Source organism: Doryrhamphus excisus, linkage group LG15, assembly GCF_037039965.1.
Source record: "Doryrhamphus excisus strain RoL-2023G ecotype Guam linkage group LG15, RoL_Dexc_Guam_v1.1, whole genome shotgun sequence".
Lineage (NCBI taxonomy): Eukaryota > Metazoa > Chordata > Actinopteri > Syngnathiformes > Syngnathidae > Doryrhamphus > Doryrhamphus excisus.
This window is the reverse complement of record NC_136371.1, coordinates 11425750-11445165: the sequence shown is the minus strand read 5'-3', so window position 1 is coordinate 11445165 and position 19416 is coordinate 11425750. Positions and strand designations below refer to the sequence as shown.

Below are 19416 nucleotides of genomic sequence, written 5' to 3'. Positions count from 1 at the left end.
CCCTTGAAACTGCCTGAGTCCAGCCAAGAGAGCGTCGCAAAAGTGCAGGCTTTCGTTCTTAAGGGAACCCGATTACGTGCCTGATACAGTATGTCAAAAACAACAGTACAGTGTTGGTGATATCAAAGGCAGAGCTACTCTTTGTGGTGCGGTTTTGTTTTAGATCAAATATGTTACGAACTTCGTGACAGATAATTTAAAAAACGCTACTTTTATTATTATCTGGACCATGGATGTGCAATTTCTGTGATGGAAACTTCATGGTCCCTGCTGAACACCTTTGTAGCAACCTGACCAAAGTATGGAAATTTTGAAAATGCTTTATTTGCACACACAACTGGTTTTGTCATGTTAACTCTACTACCTTATGAACAAGTGACTGGAAATTAAACATAAGCCATGCACAAGTCATTTCACAGTGTATTTAAAATATATAAATATCGTTATCTTTATGATTTGTGCTGTAGTGATCGAAACACTACAATGAACAAGCACAATGGAGTTTAAGTAAATGTAAAAAATGTAAAAAATATAATATTTTGAAATCTTCTTTAAATGCTTTAAAATATTTCTACATTTTATTTAAAATATAAATTGTTCAAACTGGCTGTTTTTTTTTATCATGTGATAATACAGTAATCCCTCACCATGCTGGAACAATTTCATATTTCGGAAAAACTGTGGTCGAGTGAGTCCACAAAAGTACACCTATTTAAGCAAGTTGTATTAAAATTGAGCATCTAAATATAAAATGTCTACATTTACTAAAATACTATTATTCTAATTATATTTGTAAGATGCATTCAAAAACATGGGGTGATATGTAGTATTCTACACTGTCACTAGGTGACTAGGTATCTCTTATTATGACTACTCTATTGGAAATCAAGTGTAACGATGACTGTAGGGGTGTTATTTCATATCTAGAGGGATCTAATCATGTTAAAAGAAGGCTGTAAATGTGTTTTCCATGCTCTAACTACAAAAATATTATATTTATAAGTAAGGGATTGTACTTACTGTGATAAATGAGGGATTACTGTTGGTAAATACTGTACTGTCGGTAAATTGTACAGCATACTGCTGCTGCATGAATCAAATTGTATCAACAATTTATTACATACTATCTCTGGAAAAAACAACAACGTTTCCCACTTATAAACACAGCAAATTGGCACATTTACAAATCTTCAACCATCCAAATTGAAAGAAAAAAGTGCTGTAAGAGTAAACCACAGGACTATTAAATGCTATTGATATCGCAAGAGGTTGTTCACATGTCATCTCGTAAAGGGTCCTTCAAATAAGTCATCAAGTGACTTGGAACCACATCAGAGACACATTAAAACACAGATGCTTTGGATTTGACTCCAATCTAGGCACTGACCGGGCAACCATAATTTCACCAAGTACGAGCAACACTGAGGAACCACAGCAATTTACCAGCGTGGTGTGACTGTTTCCATCTACACGACTCACTGCTTGTAACACAGACGCATAAACTGCACCCTAGCTCAACAGCAACTACAAAAACACTTCTTTTTTTGTTGTTTTTTTACCTTACTGAGTCAAAACGTGCATGCAAATAAATTAACATGAAAAAAGTAAACAATTGAAGGGAAAGTGATTTGGTTTTTCAATCTAATGTGTAACGTCGAAGTAAATGCAGTTAGCAGCTCAAAGTATGGTACATTCACGGGTGGTGCATTTTGTCAAAGAAGGCGGATGATGTTTCAAACAATTTCCTGCTGAAAATGTGCATTTGCATCCACACGAGTACACATGGATTCCAGTCTTTGCGGTGGTTCCTGGTACCCTCTCTGCACCTGCAGTAAACACAGTCTTTAATTGTTTGACTTGGGGCCAGGAACGGGCAGTGTAGACGCGGATGGTGGGGACAGGGGTGCGCTCTGGTAGGTGCGCAGCTGCACTTTGTGTTTGGTGGAGCTCTCAGCACGACGACACTGCTGCTCCACCAGGAACTCTTTGAGTCTGCTTGTGGTGAAGGTGAGGGTCTGCCTCCTCAGCTTCATCAGGTACGAGTCCTGCAGCCAGGCGTGTGTGAAGCAGTCTCGTGTGGTCGGGCGAGCCCTAAGAACACACGTTATCATTATTATGTCATCAAGATTGTTTACACAAATATACTAGTGGATTCAGTACAAATTCACACATTTCTGGCCAACAACTTATTTTATATGTATGATGATTTTTCTATTTTGGAATTTCTAAGCATTTTTATTTATTGACATAATATTACACCTTGCAAAAATCATGCTTTTTTTTCTGAAATATTTACTCTCTTATTAATCATAAAATGACATCCTCATATTCTGAGTTTATTCTCATAAAATTGAGGCTTAGACTACAATTTTGTTTCTCCTAATAGTTTGACTTTATTCTCATAAAATTACACTTTTTAATTTTAAATTAATTTTATTTTTACACAACCCAATTTTGCAAGAATTACAACTTCAAATGTGTTGTTTTTGTTTGTTTCACATAGTATTAGGACTTATGACAACATTTCAACTTTTTCCTCATAATATCACAGTGTTGGTCTGGTAAAATTACGGCTTTTCTTTTTAATTCAGTATTTTTACTTTATTTTTCTGCTTGAGAGACTTTTTGCTATTGCGCTGTACAACCTTTATTCCACAAGAGGGCAGTGTTTCTTGGCAGACGATGAGCAATAAATATGGTGGCTCTAAAACAGGGTGTGTCCAAACTTGTTCCACCAGGGCCACAAATTGAAAATGAATGATTATATAAAAGCTTAAAAAATCCTTTATACTTATTTAAAGACAAAGCTTTGTTTCATTATTAGTTCTTAGTATCAACATATCAGCTTCCTCTTTACATGTTGCCTTTTGCTCTGCTTTTCCAGTGTTTGCAGGGTGTTTATTTTTATTTATTTACTTTTATTTTATTCAGTTGTGGGCCACATTTCGATATCTCTGCTCAATAGGGGGGTGGTAATCACAGGGATGGCTACATGTCAATACCCATGCCATACTCCACATATTTCATGTTTGTATTAAGAGTACAGTAGATATATAGTAGATATTCTTACCAAGCATAGCTGCTCAGCATCTTCTTGACGAAAGCAGAGGCACTTTGGGACACGTTGGGGTACAGTCTTGCTGGATCAAACCTCGCCATCAGGATCTTGGACTTAACCTGCTGCGGGTCTTTGTCTTCAAAGGGCAGCCGGCCGCTGAGCCTTTTCGTTCATGACAAAAACAGAGTTAGGTATTGATGATGTGCCCTAAAAGTGTGTGTGTGTGTGTGCTCTGGCATGCAGACATTGGACTCACATAATGTAGCTAACAACGCCAACAGTCCAAATATCTGCTGGGGGCCCCACCACTTCACCTTTCACCATCTCTGGCGCTGCAAGCACATACAATTACAGTGGATCTCTGCATCGGCACACTCCAGCATTGCGGCAAATTCACACACATCCAACAGGAAGTGACCCGTCATACCTTTTGGGGTTATCAAATAGTATAAAAGTGTTGTTTTGCATTTACTGTACAGTATGTACATGGCGTTTATTTTGAGTGCGGTGTCAGATTGTTACATTGTGTGTTCCACGTGTTACTTGTGTTATTTTTGCCCAATGAGTGAGGGAGGTGTCAGGCTGATTCATTGCAAATAGACGTGCTTCCTATGTACAGTAGCACCACAGACATAGCCCAGGCTTGGACAGCTGGTCTGTATGATAAAATATATGTTGATCTACAGCAAATGAATGATTAGCTCACCCATGTAGTCCACAGTTCCTGTTCCTGTTCCAGAGTCGTGCTGCTTCAGACTGAGCGGGTTGAAGCTCTGAGCGCTCCCAAAGTCCACAATCTTGATGGCGTTCATGTTTGTCACCATGATGTTGTCAGGTTTCAGGTCCAGGTGGAGGATCCTGCGGTTGTGGAGGTACTCGACTCCCTGAAGGATCTGGACCAAGTAACCCACCACGTCATCCTCAGAGTAGCGAAACCTATCATCAGAAGGTTAATAAGGATGGTGCGTTCATGACATATGATGACATATCCTGTTTGGATCCAGTCAACCTGTCTATGAGGCTGTGCAGAAGCTCTTTGCCAGTGCAATACTCTGCCACCAGCACAATGTAGCGCGGTGTGACGTAGGCTTCGTGCAATGCCAGAACTTTTTCATTGTGCAGAGATTTCAGGATCTCATACTCCTTCAACGCCTCCTTTTTGTTCTCCTGGCTATAGGGGATGATCTTGGCCATGTACATTTTGCCTGTGGCATTCTCACGGCATTCCCGAATGACTCCAAAACGACCCCTGCAAATAGATCGGAACCGATTATTCATTTTCTAATGCAGGGTGAGATGTTCAATGGTAAATACTTCCAGTGACCTTCTCCATTACCTGGATTTCTCATCCAGGAAGGTGTACGGTTTCTGTGGAACCCCTTGCCTTAGACTCGTAGACGGTGTAGCACACCTGGATGGGGTGCCTCTGTCGGGCATACTGACCCCTCCCCCGATGGGGCTCAGGCTGGATGTTTGGAGTACTTGAGGGGCGAAGGAGATGGGCACAGAAGCTGTGGTGGTCGCTGAAACTGGTTTGGTGGGGGTTGAAGGTAGCGTTACAAGGGTGGTGGAGGTCTGGGTCATAGGAGACACAATGTTCACTGGACTCTGGGGCTTGGGGACTATAAATGGTGCAGAGGAGCTTATTTTTGGAGCATGTGGTGTGTTTGTGACGGCAGAGGGAGCTATCTGGCTGGAAGGCCCAGTAGATGATGACAATGTCGCAGGACAAGGGGGCATCACTGGTGCGGGTGCATCTTCAGGACCTGATGTGGTGGAGCTGGTGGCAGTCATCATGGGTGTGAGTGGGGACACCAGAGGCTCAGGTGTGTCTGCTGTCTTAACAACAGCCACCACCGGTGTAGCGTCTTGAGCTGAGGACAAAAGGCAACAATACTAGAATGTTTCTCCAACATGTGGCGCGTCAGTCCAACATTCCTAGAAATACCTGCTGAGTCGTCCAAACTGACTGGAGCGGACCAGTTGCTCTGTGGCCCCTGTCCTGCCTTGTTCACACAGGACACACGGAACCGAAACAAGCCCCTGTGTGGTAAGTCCGTCACGTTGTAGTAGCAGTCAAGCACTCCGGTGGCTACCGTTTGCCAGGTTGAATCTCCTGAAGAAGCGAGATGTAAGCACGCGTTTCCATTGGCAAACTGTGGTTTGCATATTGACAGCAGATTAGTCACCTTCTGTCTTTCTTTCCAGAGTGTAGCTGCATGGAGGCTTGGTGTCTGCCGGCTTCCAAAGCACCAGAGCGGTGTTGCTGTACGTCTGAGGGACCTCAGGGGTCCCTGGTCGCTTGGGAACATCTTCAGCACATGTGGAGAAGCAGACCAAATAAGGTGATGTTGTCTGTGTCTTGATGGATTCAAGGTCGACTTTTAGAGCAGACCTTGAATCATCCAAAGAGAATGTGCTTATAGATCTTTTCCATCAAGTCCTTTTGATTAATAATGACCATGCAAACTGCATCAATGGTTACAATAATGGTCACACAACAAAGGCAGCAAAAGTTTGGGATGAATAATAGTGTAAATGTGACTCCTGCGATGTTATTAAATGTCTACGGGGTGAAACAGGTTTTATATGCTTAAACTGGGAAAATATTCCACTAATATTGAATATTGAAGCACTAATACTCGATTGCAGAAATCCATTTATCGGGCGGGTCTGGACCCAATTAATTGCTATAAATGAGGGACTCTACTGGAAAACATTAGCAACCTTAATGGGGTATACTGGAGTCTATCCCAGCTGACTTTGGCTGAGAGGTGTGGTATACCATGGACTGGTTGCCAGCCAATCACAGGGGGCATACAGACGAACAACCAATGACACTCACATTCACACTTACAGTATGAATGTATAGTATGAAGGTACAATATGAATGTACATTATGAATGTCTGGTGTGAATGTACAGTATGAATGTACATTATGAATGAACAGTATGAATGTACAGTATGAATGTATAGTATGAATGAAAATTATGAATGTACAGTGTGAATGTACAGTATGGCTGTACATTGTGAAGGTACAGTACGTATGAATGTACAGTATGAATGTATAGTATGAATGAAAATTATGAATGTACAGTGTGAATGTACAGTATGGCTGTACATTGTGAAGGTACAGTACGTATGAATGTACAGTATGAATGTATAGTATGAATGAAAATTATGAATGTACAGTGTGAATGTACAGTATGAATGAACAGTATGAATGTACATTATGAATGAACAGTATGAATGTACATTATGAATGTACATTATGAATGTACAGTATGAATGAACAGTATGAATGTACAGTATGAATGTACAGTCTGAAGGTACAGTATGAATGTACAGTATGAATGTACAGTATGAAGGTACAGTATGAATGTACAGTATGAAGGTACAGTATGAAGGTACAGTATGAATGTACAGTATAATGTACACAGCTATGCCCAAACAGAGATTCCAGCCCTGATCTTCCCGCTCATCTAACCGCATGGCCAACATGCTAACCACTAGTCCACTGTACAGCCCCACAGTTCCTCCTCAGAAAAGCAAATTTTCGGCCCACACAGTGTATTAGTGGTTGACATGTTGGCCACACAGTCAGGAGATGTGGATTTGAATCTCTGTTTAGACATCTCTGTGTGTTCTCCTCAAGCGTACGTGGGATTTCCCCAGGTACTCCCATACTCCCCCAAATATGCATGAAAATGCACGGTAAGTTAAACGGTGACTCTAAATTGTCCAGGTATGAATGTGAGGGCGCATGGTTGTTTGTCCGTGCAGTCCAGTGTTTACCCTGACACCCAAAGTCAGCTGGGATAGGCTTCAGCATACCCCCATGACCCTAGTGAGGACAAGTGGCATAGAAAAGGAGTGCCAGAATGAATGCCATTACTGCAAGCAAGAATCATCCATACTTGAATTGCATGATAGCCAGAAGTATCATTCATGAGGAAATGCCTTGCTTTGATGACTCGGTTGTCACGCCACTCACAAGCTATTGACAGAGTACAGGTGGTGGTGATGGCAGCGATGGGATTTGTAGCTAAGCACTCGTACACTCCGGCATCTCTGGGGCTACATTTCAGGATTTTAAGAAGCTGCCTGCCATCGGGATGGGACATCAGACTGACTCGGTCATCCGCCAGCAGAGCTTTACGATCTGTAACATGAACAAAACATCTCAAGTTAGCATTGACAATCTGGAACATGAGAGAAATTCATATTTTAATGCTACCAGTGCTCAAAGACCTTTCATCCATGAGATGACAGGAAGTGGACTTCCAGCTGGGAGACAGAAAAGGGTGACCTCCTCCCCCTCCAAGAGGATTTGGTCTTTGAGTTTGATGTGGAACACAGGTGGGAAATCAGAAGTGGAACGGACAAACTTCTTTGTGGATGAGGTCTCATTTTTTGGGGGGGTGTGTGAGGGAATGTCAGTCTGAGAAGGTGTTTTGTCCTTTTTGCTCTTGGTCAGACCCCACCTGTCCCATCGAGAGCGCCGCTCGTTCTCTTTCTCAGAATGAACACTTGAAACAGATCCAACCGACTCCTTGGACGTGCCCACGCCAACCTGTTTTGCAAGCTGATTCTCCGGCACCCCCATTCCTTGCAGTCCACGGCCCTCGGATTGTGAGTGGCGATGGCGAGAAAACAGGGGTGTCCTCTTTCCTTCCGTCTTCTCCTGTCGCTCATCTGACTGACTGCGCGTCTTTGTGGAATTTCCCGCCACTTTATTCTCAAACTTCTGTCGCATTGCAAGGACGGAAGAATCTGTGATCCTTTTCAAATCCAGATCTTTCGGACTTCTCTCGGCATGTTGATCCTTCCTGTCCTCCGACTGGGTCCTTAGTCTGGCAGAGATTCCAGCCACTTTGGACTCAAATTTGCGCCTCACAGCAGAAATTGCAGACTCATCAGCTTTTCTATGTTCTGTGGCTTCTTGCTCCTTGGTGTCCAGAGATTTACTTCGACCAATCGCCCAAGTGACCCTCTTAGTGGCTGCACTTTCCTGACCATCCTTCGATTTCTCCGCTTTTTTATCAATGGATGAGGATCTCTTACCCCGCAATGAAAACCTCCCGATAAGACCCAGTCCTGGTTCTTTATCCTTATCTTCCCGTAGGTCTTGAACTGATTTGGACTTCTCCTGTAGTCCCGTGGAGATCATCTCCAGAGGTGCTCCCCTTGGCCCTGGCCTGTAAACCTCCTCACCTCCACCTCCCATCTTACGGCTTAAGAGGGGTGATTCCTCCTCAGACTTGTTTCTGGTTAGCTTTCTAAGGCCACGTGTCAAAGATGATTCTCGCTTCTTAAATCTGGCCTCAAAGACCTCCTCTGAGTCAATGTCTTTGATATCCGTTCTCAGTTGTGGGCAGCCCAGCACGCCAGAAATATCTGGGTTTGACGAGGAACTGGAAGCAGAGGATCTGTGTCCTGTTGCTACTTTTGCAAACACTGCCGAGTGTTTTGAGGATAAAACATAATCTTGAGGCTCAGGTCCTTGGTCTGATTTGACAGTAACCTGGTCAGATGTTCCAGATGACACCGTGACAGCTTCTGCACTGCTTCTGTATGTAGATGGTGCTTCACGGGTTTGGGATGTTTCGCTACTGTCCTGACATTTTTTTCCTTTGTCCTCTTCTTCATCATCCTCCTCTATCACAATGATAGGAGTAATAACGGAAGGTAATCTCAACTCGGATTCTACTTCTTCTACCTTTTCTTTGTTGGTCCTTTTTTCTTCAACATTCTTTTTTTGACTTTGGTCCACTGACCCTGGTGTTGGGTACACAAATGAGTTGAGCGCAGTTGGTGATGCGGACTCCAGCATTGTCTGTCCTGTTAGGGCCGACATGGATGTTGCCTCCTGAAGCTTCTTCCCCTCAGTGCTGCTGTCGCTCACAGATGGGATCTCCAAGGGTGCTCCATACCTGCGGTGAAGGGACATGGGCTCAGAATCTCCCTGGGTAAAGGAGGAGCTTTTCCGAAAAACTTTGGTCTTTGGCGTGTCCTCTCCAGCATTCTCAGAGGATGCAGCTCTTGTGAGTGTGGCAGGTCCGGCTCTGGATCTCCTCAGATTGCGCTCGAGAGACCCTGTCCGTCTCTCATCTTCCATGCCCAGTGTTTCAAACAAGGGTCCTCGCAGGCCGCTCATCTTTTTATCCATGCTACCTCCCCTGAGTAGCCGTTGTCTCATGAGCTCCAGCTTCAAGGCGTAATCCTCCTGGCTTAACTTTGTCATGCCAGGGCTTGGGCTACGGTTTGGCAGTTCCAGAGAAACCGCCTTTTTCAGACTGTTGTTGCTTGTGTCTGTATCCTCATCGGCATTGTCCTCCCCTGAGTCCACGTGGAGAAGCAGTGCAGAGTCAGCAGAGCTTCCTCTCCTCATGGTAGATCTTCTGGCTTTCGTCTGAGATTCTTCGGACTCCGTGCTTGATCCTTTATTAAGTGGAGCTTGTTTTGTCTGTCGATTTATCTCATTTGGACTGGTCGAGTCCGGGTCATCCTCAGTCCCATCAGCAACACCACGTGGCCTCCTTGGTTCCTCATCGCCGGGGATCTCATTCAGGGAGACTCTAGAATCGGAGTAGAACATCGATATCGGCATTGGAATGAAGGGAAGCTCATCCACATCTGCCTCAGAGTCGGAGGACGAGGAAGGCGGCGGCGAGCCATCTTTTAATTGCCGTGCCACTGCAATGGAGACGTGGCTGGATGCGTCGTTCAGTAGCTCTGGGATCGTCCGCATCACCATCTTGGATTTGTAACCGATGAGGGAGCGCTGAGGAGCAAACATCAGGACACAAGTGAAGAAGCAGTGTTTTTTGAATACAATTAAAAGAAAAATGTTCAGACATTTGTGTTTGGTAGATTAGGAGTTGTGCTTCTTGCTGGCAATTCTTCCATTGAATGGAATGCTCATAGTTGTGTTGGCAACACAACCACAAATGCACCACTCGTGTAGCCTTTGAGGAGGCAGTTTGATGGGGTTGCCACTGGTTGCGGAATCACTACTCAGTATTTAAAGCTTTGTTTTTTTTAACGCAACGGAAAAATGAAACCAACATAAAGCCTAAATATAATCACAGTATCAATAGCATTATTTCCATACCATGTATTAGCTCTCATTAGGTTGTGTACGGAATCTTAGCAGTGAGTGTAAAAGGTGTGCTGTACCTGCCATCGTCTTCTAGACAAAACCTGCTTGAGTCTTGCAGTGCAGATGCCCTTGTTGCTTTCTGACTGTAAGATAAAAAGTCATCGGTGTCCTTAAATCGTCCGTGTTTTGAAGACATTTATAAAATCATACACCATAAATGAACTGGGTGGTGTTTTAAAATACAGTCGTCCTTCGTTATTAAGTCACAAAGTATGATTCACCATTAATAAACAGAATATTTGTGTAGTTAGAGCATCCAACAACTGTCTATAACTTTCTAAATACGGGTTTTAACATGACTAGAGCCTTGCATACATGAAATAACACCCCCATAGTTACTTTTACACTCCTATTATTCTTTGTTTGTGCAGGTTACGGCATCACTGCAGGTGTTGATGCGACAGACCGTTCCCGCAAGAATAGCTAGCTACCAAGCTAAAGAGTTAGTCACATCAATTTACTTATACTTAAACTGAGAGGGGAGAAAGGACAAAGAAGCCAAAATCATACCACTTCCACACAGAACGAGAGGAGCCATGACACACGGACTCGGCTCTGCTGGCTCGGTAGCCAGCCTCCATGCAGTGTGAAAGATGCTTTAAATGAACTCATTCAAACTGCAGAGTGGCGAGGGACGACTGTATCGTGTTAAGGGTCTTTTACTTGAAACTGGCGAGTGAGTGAGCTTTACTTCAATCAGTGACATTGACATAAAATCTATATTGTTGCAAGGATTTTTAAAAAGTAGATCTTATGAATTGTTGTTTTTCTCATGTGCATTAAATAATGATTGACGGATACCTTGAACCAAGGATGACGTAGGCACTCAGTGGCACTCGGCCTCCTGGCAGAGCAGGTACAAATACGTTAAGTTACAGTGTAGAACGGTTGTGCAAAAACATCTCTGAGATGCTTACAGGCGGTCCACCACCAGGAGCTTGATGACGAACCCCTTTGCCTCTTTGCAGAGGGCAGAGAACATACTCTCCTCAAAGGCCACATTGTAGTTGCGAATGTTTAGCACCGTGGCTCTGTCGTTTTCACCGGCAAACGGTGACACTCCTGTCAGGCTGGAATATACACATTTATACACGTGAGATGCTATATGCTAAATATGAAATACATGCATGCTACTGTTGTATGACCTACCAGAGATATGTAATGACCCCAACTGGCCTGTTGGGAGCAGCAGAGACACAAACAGATGAGGTAGGGTTTTTTTCCTTGCAAGCAGTGGACATGGTGTGTGGCTCACCATATGTCTGTTGCTGTGGAAACGGGGGTTTGGTTCACAATTTCTGGGCTCACGTATTCTGGTGTGCCGTACTTGCAATACTGCTCCTCGGCGGACTCTAGTCTGATGGCGTTACCAAAGTCACAAATGCGGATCTGGTCGCTGCTGGCACCAGCCATCAAAATGTTTTCTGGCTGGACGAAAATGAAGACAAACAGCGTGAACTCTCGTGCTTTCAATCTCATCTGAATTCTGGTACCTTGATGTCCAGATGGGCAATGTCTTTCTCATGAAGGTAGCGAAGGCCTTCTAACACCTGCTGAACACTTCGACGAATCTGGGGAGATGCACAAATGGTGTCAAGGTCATGTGACATGGTTGCATGTGGGCAGAATCCAAGCCACTTCCAATGCAACCGACTTCCAGCTCTGTGACCGTTGTTCTTCTGGACATTCGTTCCAGCAGCTCCTCGTGACACCTTCAGGCCACAGATGAGGAAAAGTAGACTGCACAGCCCAACCCATGAATGATAAAAAAGCGATCCCCCAACAATTTGCCCTGGCTTCAAGGGATTTTAGCTAAAAAAGGTGCAATTTTACAAGAATGGAATAATTTTATTCCCATAGAGTCGTAATATTACGTGAAACAAAGGATACAATTCTGTTATGAGCACCACCACGTTCTTCTTCTCAAAGGCATCGTGGAAGTAGATGATCCGCTCATGGTCCAGCAGGGACAGCAGCTCCATCTCTTGCAGTGCCAAGGCTTTCCTTTTCCCGCGTGCAGAAGTGAACTTGGCAGCAAAATCCTTCTTTCCCTTCTTCTGAGTGGCCCGTTTTACGTAAGAGAAGGCTCCCCTACGCATATGTACATATCACCGGAAGGTCAATTCAACCTTGGCCGAAGTCTGCGCCCTGGTTCTCTGTCAAGCTGGCACTCAGTCTTGACAGGAATGGGCACACACATACCTGCCTATCTCCTTGTGGAGGTCGTAGTAGTCTGTCAGGCGTCGCATCGTCCGGAGAATGGATCCCTTGTCTTCCATTGGCTCTATTGCCTCTTTACGCTCTGCAAGACAGATATGCATTGGTTCTGCTGTGTGTAGTATATACAGTGTATACAGTAGTTGTAGGCAGTGTTGGGCACGTTACTTTAAAAAAGTAATAAGGTATAGTTATTAGTTACTTCTAAAAAAAAGTAACTAACTGAGTTACTCCACTACAAAAGTAACTAGTTACCAGTAAAAGTAACTATCCCCCTCGGATAGTTACTAGGCAGCTTCAGTAACAAGCAGTAACGGGGTGTCGAAAACGGTAACAGCATTATGCTGACACTAAAAGTAATTAGTTAGATTACCTGTTACTGAAAAAAGTAATGGCGTTAGTAACGCCGTAATTTTAAACTTCCCATCACTGGTTGTAGGTCATACGTAATATATACAGTAGTACTCGCACCCCAAAGTAAATTACACAAGGTCACAAAAAGCTCCATGGCTTCCGGATGCTTGTCCTTGATGTCTGTTTTGCCATGATTGTTTGTGAAATAAAAAAATCAAAAATAACGACAAAGTACTCAAGTAGGGCCTGGAGAATATTTCCTGCCCGCGCCTGTTTTGTTATTTCTTATAAAAATTCAAATGAAAAAATCTGCAGTAATTTTATAAGAATAAAGTCAAAATATTGAAAGAAAAAAGGTTGTTATCTCATGAGAAAAAAGACCTTATTTTATGAGAATTACATTATAATATTGTGATTAAAAATAAACTTTTATTAGCATTAAGTTGAAATATATATATATTTTTAAATAAGTTATAATGTGTTAAAATATGTTATGAAAAAGAAACAAAACAAAGAATAAAGAGTCATTTTTGGAAAATTTGCCTGTGGAAAAAGTAATGTTACCAGAATGTGTCAAATTATTGCGGTAATAAAGTCATAATAATACAACATTTTTTTTATTACAAGTGGAACATTTTTAAAAAACACAAAAATGCTCTAATTTTACAAGAATAAGGTCAAAATATTGTGAGAAAAAGTCACATTCTAATGAAAAAAAATGGTATAATTTCAGACAAATAAACTTGTCATATTATAAGGATATGAGAAATTAAAAAAGCAAAATTGTAACTTTGGAAAATGATTTTGGGGAAAATGTAACCTAGTTGAAGGATTTCCCATGCGATGCTTTGTACGGACCTGTGTGAACTGTCAGTTCAGCCTTGCAGGAGTTGGACCCGGCCATGTTTTGTGCCGTGCATGTATACACACCAGAGTGCTCGGGACGGGCATTGAGGATCACAAGAGAATATTCCGGGTCATCGTAAACTAAGGTGAAATAGCAACTCTCAGAGAGAAGCACATCATCCTGAATGAAAAGGAAACGCGTCATTACATTTTCAGAGGTGACTTTAAGGAATGCTTCGGGTCCATAGACTAACCTTGTACCAAAAAATGTCTGGATCCGGTTTCCCTTCGACCACAACAGCCAGCCGGGATGTATCTCCGGCCTCCACATCAACGTCCTCCATGATTGTTTCAAACTTAGGTGGCACTGCGGTAGGCGTCAGATGTTTTTTTTTATGGTACTTGGGTCCAAAAAACCAAACCGTGTGAGGTCCAACCTGCCATGGCGAGCTGCATCGTGCAGAGGTCGCTGCCAAACTGGTTGCTGGCCGTCACCACCAGCTGACCAAGGTCGGAAGTCTTGACCCGCTGAAGCGTCAGGGAGTGTTGATCATCATCCGGCATTCTCATTTCACACAACCCGGGTTTGTTGACCAAGGCCACGCCCCTCCTGGTGAACACACCCTCAACATTTTACCTTCAACATACAGCGTATGGCCTTAGCGATGAAAACCAACGTTACCTTTTCCAGGCTACAGTAGCGTGCACATGGTTCAGGGTGATGAAGATGCTCACAGGTTGGTTGTCAACCACATACACAATGTCAGCTTTGTCCACGATCACCGGCGCTTTCCTCAAATAGGGTCCTATAAAATATGTGGTACTATATTTGTCACATATTGGCGATGATATTTTGTGATGGATCAACTGGTCATTTCTGTCCTGAAAAAGCACTGAAGATGTGGGGACCTTTGATACCTCTGTCCAGCAGCTGGACCAGATCAGTAGATGGTGAAGGCTTGCTGAGCGTCTTGCCAGTAGACGTCAGGACCCTAAAGGCATAGCGGACTCCCTTGGATAGGCTGTTGACAGTGTAGCTGGTCTCCCTCAGATTGGACGCCACAATGGACCACTGGATGGAGCCCAGAGGTTGCTGCTGGAGCACGTATAGCAAGGAACCAGGGTCTGCAAAGAGGCAAGTAAACCAAAAGCAGACATTCAAAACGTGTGACACCAATAATTAATTACATTCTAGGACCTTAACAAACTGAATAAACACAACAAACAACAGCTTTAATAGCAACCCTTTGATCAGATTATGACAGAGACCGAGGGAAAATGGCTACCATAAGATGGGTCCAGTCTCTTTGGTCTCTTCCAGCTAAGGCTTATAGTTTTCCCTGTGATTGCTTCTATGACAGGCGGGCCGTCGGGTGGATCTGGAATGATATCTGTTGACAAACATAAAAATATGCGTTCCCATTTGGGAAGAAACAAGACCTCTGTCAGATGTGATGCTCCTGGGCTGACCTGTGACGTATAAATGTGCGTAGCAGGCCGCTTTGCCCAGTTTGTTAGCAATCACGGCCTTGTAGACACCACCGTCCGCATGACAAGCACTCTGCATGACCAGACTGTGGACATCCCTGTCTGAAGGAGATACACACACAGTTTTTATTTGCCACCTTCCACCCAGGAAGCTGTGGTGTGTCTTTGCATACACTGAGTCATTTTGCGTTCCTCGCTGCTCTCAATGCGCTTTCCGTTGTGGTACCAGGTGATGGTTGGGTAAGGCAGTCCCGTCACCTTGCAGTGAAGCATAGCCTCTTTGCCCTCAATGACTTCCAGGTCAGCCAGAGGTTTGACAAAGTCCGGCATGGTTCTCCTCTCCACTTCACTCTCTACATGTTCCGGCTCCTCTGGAATGGATGGCATCTTCTCCAGTTTGGACCTGCAGGGTGTTGGAAAGCCTCACCATGTTGGTTTACCCATGTCAAAGTCTTTCAGTCACAATGGAATTATTCCCCCCAACCCAGAATTCAAATGTACATTTTTTCCACTTTTATTGGATTAATTTTTTCTCTACTTTCAGGAAGGATGTCTATCCCTGGAATCCCAAATGGTAATTTCCCACCTCCTCACTCCATCCCCTGTGTATCAAAACATGTCAATTGTGTGCTCGTTTTGTGGCTTAAGTTGGCCCATGTTGTGTTAAGATAACAAGATTGTATGTTGTGCTTTTTATTAGGATGGGGTCTCAAACTCAACTTACTTGGGGGTACACTGGAAATAGAGTCAGTTTTTAACGGTTCTTTAAAGCATGAATGGTTCTTCAGAACATCAGCTTCTCTTGCCAACTCCTTGCTGACAGAGACCTGCCAGCACTGCCTCTCACACAGCTTTGCTGGCGATGCTTCGGGCTTGCCAACAAGCTGCTAAAGCTAAATTAGCCAGGCTGTTCATTATTCTCCATAGTAGCAGCAGTTTCCCATGTTGCCTGTGTGTGTTTACTATTGGCATTGTGGTTGTAGCACTGTTGGCTTCCTTCAGCAAGCTGCAGTCCCCCTGACCATCTCTTGCGTGACCACAATATGAATAACATTAGGGAGCATGCACTGAGTTAGAGGCCCGTACTAGGGAAGTCTGTAATGTTTGGCCATGACTGGCCAAGGTCTGAGGTCATGAGCGATGAGAAAACTCATGACAATATAACAGTCTGACTCACAGTTTTGTCTTCCATCAATTAATCCTAAAATCATCGCACAGCAGCCTAACACCCAAAAGGCAAATAAGAAATATACAAGACAAGTACCAATACAAGTTTAGAATAAGAAAAGTATTTTAACGGTTTTCATCATGCATTTCTTCCCAACAAAGCTTTTCATTGGCCATGACCGCCGGGGCGCTGCAATGATTTATTCAGCCACCAGAAGAGGACACCAGATTGAGTAATGACCTCCTGCTATTTCCAATGGGTTCCCTTATAGTTTGTGATTGGTTCCTGCCAAAGAAAGCTCTACTGTTTCCTCATTGGCTGGTGAGCAGCACAGTATTCAAACAGCTAGTAGTCGTTTTGAAGTAAGATTGATGTCACAAGATATCGCAGTATTTTATCAGTTTGTGTGTGTTGACATCTCACATGTGAGAAGGGATGGCGGTCCTGTGCTCCTGCATGTACAGCTCAGCGGTGCATTCAGACTTCCCGTGAATGTTCTGCGCCACGGCCGTGTAGAAACCTTCTGTGTCACTGCTGACGTTGGTGATGACGAGCGAGTGGCGCCCTCCCTCACTGAGAATGTGCACATTGTCGTTCTCCTCCACTCTGGTTTCTGGAGGCGTCGGAGGAGAGACACAGACATTCTTCTGAAGAACTTTCATGTCGTTCGGACGATACCGGCGAGTCCGGGGAGTTTCCTACCAAAATGCATCCAGGTGACTTGTGGCGCCGGTGACCCGCTCACCTTGCAGTCAAAACGGGCTGTCCGACCTGCGATGACCTCAAGGATGTCCAGCTTACGAGTGAACAACGGCTCCTTGGACGGAGTGACCTTCAGACTCGCACTGGACGTCAACTCCTCTAAAAATGAAAGAGAATGTTTGTTTTTTTTAAATTTTCGTAGAATTACGTTATCACCGTCATGACACCAAGGTGAGCCGGTCTTGTTGTTCACCTTTAGCCGTGCTCAACTTGCAAGTGTATATCCCGCTGTCATCTTCATGAACGGAATTTAGCAGCAGGCGGCACCTGGGTGACAAAATGGAGTCAAGACGAGAAGACAGCAAAGGCTGACAAGGCAGTAGATGACCTTACCTCCGACCGTCAAAGTGCATCTTGCAGTTGAGCAACGCCGGCTGGATCAGCCTTCCGTTGGACAGCCAATCCACGTCCATGTCCGGAGGCCCCGTGACATTGCACTCAAACATGGCCGACTCACCACCCTGCACTGATGCGTCTTTGATCTCCTGAATAATTTTCAGGTCGGTCTGTGCTGCAGCTGGCAACGATGAAGAGCAAACCACTGTCAGGTCATGAAAGCAGCAGCGACGTGCAGTAAGGGTGGGGCGGGTGGGGAGTCGCCTCGTGATAAAAACCAAAACAACAAGTCATGATAACATTAAATGAATATGAATATTTCTCAATGTAAATGTATTATAAATGTCATCTCCAATTATTTGTAACATTTTCTGAAATAAAAATCACTGAATTTGCACATTTACTAGATTCATCCTGAAGGTGCTTGTCACTGCCATCCTTCCATAGAGAGGAAAAGACAGTGTTTTGTTTGCTACAGCAGCACCAGCTGGACAGCAGCAAGTCAAATGCATAAAAGATGTTTTTTCACTCTGCTGAATGAATGAATGTATTGGACTGCCAAGATGGAGGATTACATATCCAAGTTCACCAGAAACCCATCATACTTTTACAACAAAGTATGAGAACTTTTCAATGTGCTTCATATATAAATACTTTTTCATTTCATAATAGATTATATAAATGGAAAGCTAAGTATTTTCCTCTTTTGTTATCCTCTTAATGAGTCAGTGCCTCACCAGCCACAAACCTCACCGCACGTCAATGGAAAGCCGATTTAGGATGGCTCACCTTTGACCTCCACTCTGCACTCCTCTTGTTTTACTCCATACTGGTTGACAACCTTGCAGACGTACAGCCCCGCGTCTGACCTCTTTGCTGAGGTGATTTTCATCTCGGTGGAACCATCCTCTGTCTCCTGCATGGAGAAGCGTCCTGCTGTCTTCACTGAAACATTGTCCTTCAGCCTGTGTCATAAAAAAACACAAAGTGGTCAGGGAATGAAACCCAGCCATTGTCCTTTCCACACAACATCCTACCAGTGAACCATAGGTTTCGGCTGCCCTGCGACGTTCACCGAGATGACAACATCCTGGCCCTCCGTCACCGATTGGTCACACGGCGCCGCCTTTTGAAGATATACAATTCATCACTTTTCAGATTTCTTGTGCATTTCTTTCAGCTCAGCGACTCTCCCACCTGGAAATAGGGGGGCTCCTTGAAGTTGACACTTTTAGTCGGAGCAAGAGCTCCTCCAACGAGTTCCATCGCCTCCTCTTTTAGGCTCATGTTCACCTTATCTGAAAGGTGGGCGGGGCTTCCAGGGCTCCTGCATGGCTCTGGAAATACATAAGATGATGAGTTAGGATCTCATTTAAATTTCAATCATGCTGCTATTTATTGGCTAATTGGGTTCATGAAAAGGTCACAGTTTGTTGATTTGACTAATTATGTCCTTATCAGCTTCAAATATGTCCAGTCACTATTATGCAAGTGCTCACCTTGGTGGAGGAAAATAACCAAAGCTGACGTGTGCAGTGCACACTGCAAATAATGAATGAATCCCTTAATCCCTGACCCAGTAACTCACTTATTCCCACAGCACTCCACAGTAGACGTCATGTCTGGACTCCTGCATCAGAATTCATTTACAGCTGGATGGTACCCTGCCTTGGTTTCACACGCTCTGTTCAAGGGTGTCTGGGCCAAGGCAGTGGGCCTTCACCTTAACTGGTTTTACACTGAGATGACACTGCCCAGTTATGCTTTATCTGATAGTACGTCACATTTCTGTTGGGACTCATTTACATCTATTTGATTTGAAACAACATGTGACTGACGGGCGTTTCTGATGGCGTCTGATTGCATTGCTTATTCCATCAATGGGTTTTCCCTGTGTTTGACTGCATTGTGTTGTGTATGGGTGGATAACAACCAAATGTCAATCAGAGAGATTCATTGGTCAGTACACAATGTGGCAAAATACACAATTCCAGCACCTTTGCTCAGGTGACAGTGGTTTCAAAC

At 43.9% G+C, this 19416-nt stretch overlaps 1 protein-coding gene across 14 annotated transcripts in view; it reads right to left on the bottom strand.

Moving 5' to 3' along the window:
* Positions 1–1095: 1095 nt before the first annotated feature.
* The window catches only part of spega (striated muscle enriched protein kinase a), a 31919-nt gene continuing 13598 nt past the window's right edge, over positions 1096–19416 (bottom strand). For all 14 annotated transcript variants that reach the window (XM_058052028.2, XM_058052015.2, XM_058052016.2 and 11 more), the window contains 34 exons: positions 18589–18728; positions 18429–18517; positions 18181–18356; positions 17389–17572; positions 17249–17322; positions 16996–17154; positions 16717–16906; positions 15299–15528; positions 15108–15227; positions 14924–15028; positions 14556–14762; positions 14320–14443; positions 14075–14247; positions 13892–14004; positions 13650–13818; positions 12423–12522; positions 12111–12311; positions 11875–11932; positions 11714–11791; positions 11476–11648; positions 11370–11396; positions 11138–11290; positions 11022–11064; positions 10238–10303; positions 7310–9842; positions 7053–7220; positions 5248–5370; positions 5007–5174; positions 4395–4932; positions 4068–4307; positions 3765–3994; positions 3315–3390; positions 3071–3220; positions 1096–2091 (listed from right to left, as the gene is read on the bottom strand). In XM_058052028.2, the coding sequence (XP_057908011.2) occupies positions 1845–2091; positions 3071–3220; positions 3315–3390; positions 3765–3994; positions 4068–4307; positions 4395–4932; positions 5007–5174; positions 5248–5370; positions 7053–7220; positions 7310–9842; positions 10238–10303; positions 11022–11064; positions 11138–11290; positions 11370–11396; positions 11476–11648; positions 11714–11791; positions 11875–11932; positions 12111–12311; positions 12423–12522; positions 13650–13818; positions 13892–14004; positions 14075–14247; positions 14320–14443; positions 14556–14762; positions 14924–15028; positions 15108–15227; positions 15299–15528; positions 16717–16906; positions 16996–17154; positions 17249–17322; positions 17389–17572; positions 18181–18356; positions 18429–18517; positions 18589–18728 (7625 nt within the window). In that variant the 3' untranslated portion in view covers positions 1096–1844. The remainder of the gene's footprint in view (positions 2092–3070; positions 3221–3314; positions 3391–3764; positions 3995–4067; positions 4308–4394; positions 4933–5006; positions 5175–5247; positions 5371–7052; positions 7221–7309; positions 9843–10237; positions 10304–11021; positions 11065–11137; positions 11291–11369; positions 11397–11475; positions 11649–11713; positions 11792–11874; positions 11933–12110; positions 12312–12422; positions 12523–13649; positions 13819–13891; positions 14005–14074; positions 14248–14319; positions 14444–14555; positions 14763–14923; positions 15029–15107; positions 15228–15298; positions 15529–16716; positions 16907–16995; positions 17155–17248; positions 17323–17388; positions 17573–18180; positions 18357–18428; positions 18518–18588; positions 18729–19416) is intronic.